Source organism: Cheilinus undulatus, linkage group 10 (genome assembly GCF_018320785.1).
Source record: "Cheilinus undulatus linkage group 10, ASM1832078v1, whole genome shotgun sequence".
NCBI classification, from domain to species: domain Eukaryota; kingdom Metazoa; phylum Chordata; class Actinopteri; order Labriformes; family Labridae; genus Cheilinus; species Cheilinus undulatus.
Genome location: NC_054874.1, coordinates 48,661,510 through 48,667,509, shown reverse-complemented (window position 1 = coordinate 48,667,509; position 6,000 = coordinate 48,661,510). Strand labels below are relative to the sequence as shown.

At 41.5% G+C, this 6,000-nt stretch overlaps 1 protein-coding gene across 1 annotated transcript in view; it reads left to right on the top strand.

Annotated features, from left to right (window-relative positions):
• The first annotated feature begins 782 nt into the window (after positions 1-782).
• Positions 783-6,000, top strand: part of LOC121515973 (diacylglycerol kinase theta) — a 29,604-nt gene continuing 24,386 nt past the window's right edge. The window contains exons 1-2 of the mRNA XM_041796971.1: positions 783-1,433; positions 5,024-5,265. Of these exons, the coding sequence (XP_041652905.1) occupies positions 5,040-5,265 (226 nt within the window). The 5' untranslated portion in view covers positions 783-1,433; positions 5,024-5,039. The remainder of the gene's footprint in view (positions 1,434-5,023; positions 5,266-6,000) is intronic.

Genomic DNA, 6,000 nt, shown 5'->3' with positions numbered 1-6,000 from the left:
GGACGTTCTGCCCGAGTATGTTTGGGCCTTTAGTCAGCAATTTTATGTGTACTAAATCCCTGGATGTTTCCAGGATTGTTGAGAATTTTTGGTATGAAGCTGGAGCACACTGGTTGTGTATTTGCCTCAAAATGCGTCTCACAGGGGAGCAGGTGACCTAGTGGTTGAGGGCGCTCCCCATGTATGCGGGCAGCTGGGGTTCGAATCCAGCCTGAGGCCCTTCACTGCATGCCCCCCCCCCCACTCTTGACCCTGTTTCTGACTCTATCCACTGTGCTCCTCTATCTAATAAAGGCACAAAAATGCCCAAAAATAAATCTTAAAAAAAAAAAAATGCCGCACACAAACTATCCAATAGCAAAGCTCACGGGCCAGACAAGAGTCATAAAATCATAATAACTTTAAATACATTTAAATTACGTTAAATAACTCTATTTTAACTAAGGAATCACATAATGATTTTCTGTTTAATGTTACCAGATTTTTATTTACTGACTGATGCTAGTGCTAGCTTTCTATTAGCTTAGCTTAGCCTATTAGCTGAGGTTGAATAAGGAAGCTTATGGGTTTGCTAACGTTAGCTTAGTTAAATCCCATAATTATGCCCTTTGTCTTGTTACTGTGACTTATTTGTCCCCATAAATGCTTAGTACTCATATTTTCAGTACTGGCAGGAATGGGCCTCCGTAGATCTGAGTGAGGACGGGAGGAAGGGAAGGAGAGGAGATGATGAAGGGAGGAGGAGGAGGAGTAAATCAGTGTTTGAGACTCGGACACGGAAGAAGAATCAGCCTCAGAGGAGGAAGAAGAAACCTCGAAATGAAGCGGACCCCCTCCGGCTCGCTTCACACTTGTTGAATAGCAATTACAGCCGAACCTGGGGCGGCTTCTGGACGGTTTTACACCCGGTTTTCGGAGCCTTTCTCCCGCCTGTGGAGCTGTTGGTTCCAGGCTGATCGGTTGACCGACAGCCGGGGCTGTATGTGACTGAAAATATCATTCATCCATTCCACAGACACAGACACGGATTCACTCAGCATCCAGCTCTACTGGATCGATATTTCATTATTTATTCACCCAGCCTCCTGAGCGGGAAGCTCCGGGAGTCACGCCGAGCCTGGCGCCCTCTCGTCGGTGCAGCTCGCTGGGTGGCACCGCTGTCTCTGATCTCGGCGTGGTGGACGATCTCCTCACCGTGAGAAGACGACGATAAAGGGGAAACAACGCCTCAACACCTCCGTGGATCATTCCATCTATGTTTAAGGAAGCTGGATACACGATGAATATTTCACGAGTTGGATTTAAGGCTAGCTTGTGAGGCGGGAAGCTCCGAGAGACACGCCGGCCGCAGCGCCCTTTCGCCGGGCAGCACCGCTGGGTCCAGCCGGTGGGATGACTCTCCACTAGGGCTGGGCAATACTCCGAGTTTTAAGGTATATAGTACACTTTAACTAGATCTAGGGTGAGAGGGTGTCTTATACATAAACATGTTTACGTTTATTAAAGTTAAAGGTATAATGCTGAGTGAGAGGTGGTTTACAGTCATTTGATTATTGACCACAAGTTCACTCTAAATTGAGAATTACCAGTTTGTGTAACATTTTATTTTACAAAATCTGAATATTTTTTCTCAGATTAGTGATTTATGTTAATGTCATTTGTACGTGTTTATATTCAGAACGTTTAAAGTTAGAATTACACCACTACAACTAAAACTGGACTTTAAAATCCATGTTAACATGTTAGTTTGACTAAAAAGTACTAAAGGCTCATATAGTCTATGTATGACATCTATATAGATACAGACTGGGCCTACTGTCCATGCTCAGGGTTAATGTCATCCATAATCCTGCATGTTTTCTGCAGAATCACCAGCAGAGCCGCAAAAATAACACAGAGGAATGCTTCGGAAAACGACAGAAATGAGAAAAGATTTGGAGTGTTGGTTTAAAACTACAAGCATAAAGACCCCAAAGTCCTGTCCATTTAGTGTGACCACCAGCGCACGGACCTGAGGCAACAGCCCTAGTCTGCTTAAAGAGCTGGTCTGAGGCGTGATGCGTCAGAGATGTGAATGTAGCTGTGCTCGAGCACAGGGGACGCCGCTGTCCGCACTGAGCAAACACATGTCAATCTAAGTGGCTTTCACGGCTGTCTCTTCTTCTGTCTTCTTCTTGGTGGACTCATAAAGCAGCTGCACACATAAAACTACCAACTGTATCATGCTTGGGCACTGAATGGGAGTGTCGGAGCAGGCATGCTCGGGCAGGGTACGAAACAACTGTACCTAATGTAGAAAAACCTAGAGTGTCAGCTGGTAGAGAGGAGGACAGTGGAGAGAGTTAGAAACAAGAAGAGAGACTCAGATTGGAAATTTAATTTGGATTCTTACATAGAAGGATAACCAGTTTATTTAATTTTCATTTAAATAAGAAAAACATACAAAAATAAGGAAGGCAGGATATTTTTGTAAACTTTTGTATAGAAACATGAAATGTGAATGTTGTGCATGATGTGTGGATCATATAATTGTACTAAACTGGTATTCTAACTCTTATTTCAGGTGAAAGAAATATTGCAGTAGGCGATATTACAGTTAAATCTAAATTTTAATCACTTGCTCCGCTTTAATCCATCCCAGTATTCAGGCTGTGGATGGGTTTGTGGGTAGTGATGGTTCTTACGTTTACAGTGTGTTTATTAAAGGGAACATTTATGACCCCAGAGTATTTTTCCAAATCAGACTAACAAACCGAGACAATGAGATGGGAGATAGTTTTTATGTGTTTACACCTCAATCCGACCTAAAACAGAGCTGGCGTTCTGCACGTGCTCCACTGGACATTGAACATCATAAAAGCTGAACATAGAAGTCACGCTGTTGTCTGCCTTTGGAAGGACAGAATGCATTTTAACTAAAAGTTAAGTGTAGAGCAGAAGAGAGCTCAAACCTGTGACGTGTGTCTGACAGATATTCAGATGGTCAGGGAGGGAAGCAGCAGAACTAACAAATGAAAAGAGGACATGCACCGGGGTCGGCGGAGTTTAGGGACGATAGATTTTTGATTTGAAATGAGAAATCCAAAGAAACAAGCTTTTTTCAAATTACTATTTAAAAATAGGAGAGCAAAATATGGAAGAGACCCGCCCGTGGATCTTTAAGGCTCTTCATTTTAAACTGGGAATCAGAAATGAAAAAAAAAAAAAAATTTTCATGATTTTTTGTTCCGATCATAAAAAGAAGATCAAAGAACAGAACACTGATGAAGTAACATTATTTCATTGTTCTTTTCCACAACGCCTGCAGCAGAAAAAAGAATGTTAAATCTCCAATATTCTGTTCTTTAATCTTCCTTTCTTGATCCTGTAAGAGTTTGAAAAATGGAAAACAAAGTTGAGTTCAGTCAGGACCACTTTGTCAACAAAAACACAGTTTGTGGTTCTGAATATTTTCTTTATTATCAGTTATTCATTTGCTCCTATTGCCATTATTTAACTCTGGGGGTGAAGCTGTTTTTTGAGGTGCAGATTTTTTTGTGAGAAAAAGTGAGAATTGTGAGATTAAATTCAGAATCCCCAGATTAAAGTCAGAATTCCCACATTAAAGTTAGAATTCCCAGATTAAAGTCAGAATTCCCAGATTGAAGTCAGAATTCCCAGATTGAAGTCAGAATTCCCATATTAAAGTCAGAACTCTGAGATTAAAGTCTGAATTCTCAGATTAAAGTCAGAATTCCCTAAAGTCAGAATTCTGAGGTTAAAGTCAGAATCCCCAGATTAAAGTCAGAGTTCCCAGATTAAAGTTGGAATTCCCAGATTAAAGTCAGAATTCTGAGATTAAAGTCAGAGTTCCCAGATTAAAGTTGGAATTCCCAGATTAAAGTCAGAATTCCCAGATTAAAGTCAGAATTCTGAGATTAAAGTCAGAGTTCCCAGATTAAAGTTGAAATTCCCAGATTAAAGTCAGAATTCTCAGATTAAAGTCAGAATCTCAGAATTCTGAGAAGTTTTTTTTTTCACAAGTAAAATAAAATGAGTCTCAAAAATGTTTTTTTTTTTTTTTGTCGGTGGCCCTAATCTTCTTCCGTACCTAAGCAGGGAGAGAATTAGCAAAATCCCAGAGCAGAGCATCCATGACAACAGAATGACACTGATGAAGTCAGAGGCAGAACGAAGGAGGAGCTGGGGTGGAGGAGGGTTGTAAAAAGAGGCTCGCAGAGGGAGCAGCAATGTGTGGCAGTGAGAGAGAAACCTAATCTCGTTTGGAGAACAAAGCGTTGACCTGGTAGCCTTGTTTGTATTTCTGGACTGGGATAATAAGCCTCTGAGGAGAGGAAAGCTCCGCTGAGCTCAGCCTGTCCACCCGGTGGGATGTCTTTCCTCTAGGGGTGGAATCATTTCTAAAGATCCAGACTTTTCTGCATTAGTCGTTAACTCAAAGCTCTCCTAAGTGGTTTAACCATCAGGTACAAGTGGGCAGTAATGTATGGTGTACATCAAATATTATTTCTATCATTAAGATATGTATTTTTAATGTAAATAAGGGGCTCAGGAACATATGATTGCTTCAGAAATGGTCCAAATTATTTTCTGGCAGGAACCACTGGTCCCCCTACTGAGGTTGGAGCCCCTAAAAAGCCCCTCCATGTCTTCATGTCGAACAAATAAAAACAAGATAGATCTAGATAGACGTATCAAATCAATAAAAATGTGGGTTTCTGGGTATGAAAATGGCTTAGATAAATTAAAAACTCATGATTTATGGCCAAACAGCTGATATTAGACATGAAGTGAGTGTATATTATTTATTTCTATAAGCTTTATATTCTCTTGACATCTGAATTAATGAAATGTGCAGACTTTAAATTAGATTGTGATGCATATAAGACATAATTAGCAAATAATGCTTACTTATATTTGGGTCTCTCCTGTAGTTAGGATGGGTCTCATAATTCTCTTTTCCCGGTGCCTCCAAATCCCTGAACCCGCCCCTTATGTCACCCTGCTTTGGTGTCTTTTGCAGGATTGTGCAGGAGGACATGGCGGACTCGAGCAGGACGAGACCAGCGGACCCTGACGCTGCAGAAAGCCGGACGGAGAGCCCTCTGAGCGGGAAGAAGAGGCTGCAGCACTCCCCGGGTCTGCGGCCAAAGTACCAGAGCTCGGCGCCGGGTCACTGCCTCAGGAAAGTGACCTTGACCAAACCCACGTTCTGCCACAGCTGCAGCGACTTCATCTGGGGGCTCATTGGCTTCCTGTGTGAAGGTAAGCACGCTCTGAGGTAGTGACACGGCAGCGTCTGTATTATTTATAGCAGTGTATAGGGCTTTTATTATTGATAACATCTTGAACTCCAGCCCATCAGAAGTGCATCTTCCTGTTCTTTCAGCCATGCTCTGGATACAGCGGCATGTAACCCTGATCCTGCCGTGTTTGGGTGTCTATACACCATGGGGGGGTTTCAGTCTAACTGAGGGTTCTCTGTGAGGACTCTGAAGTGGTGCAGACGATGTATTATTGTGCATTTTAGACGTTCAGATACCAGGTGATGTTGCATTAACAATCTGTCTTCAGGTCTGACCTGATATCAGAACTCACAGTCCCCTCCGTTATTCTAATAACAGCCCAAACATCATTTCTTTGGCTTTGGCATCATTTCTTTCTTTGCCTCTTTAGCGGCTTTTCTCCTACATGTCATAAACTCTAGTTTTTAAAGATTTGATACAGGAGAATAAAACACAAGAAAAGTAAAACAGCACCAAAGTTAGGCAGATATTACCCAAAACAGCCTTACCATTTAACTACCCCTGCAGAATTTAGAATTTTAATACAATACTTGTTAAAATTAAACAATATTATACTTGATTCAAACAGAAATGACCTCCTGTACGGTAAAACTAGTGAAATAATTATTTTTTTTCCCAACCTGCATTTGAAGAAAGAGTCTGTAAACTCATCCCAGCATTTTACATATTGATAGTTTATAGCAGTGATACTCAA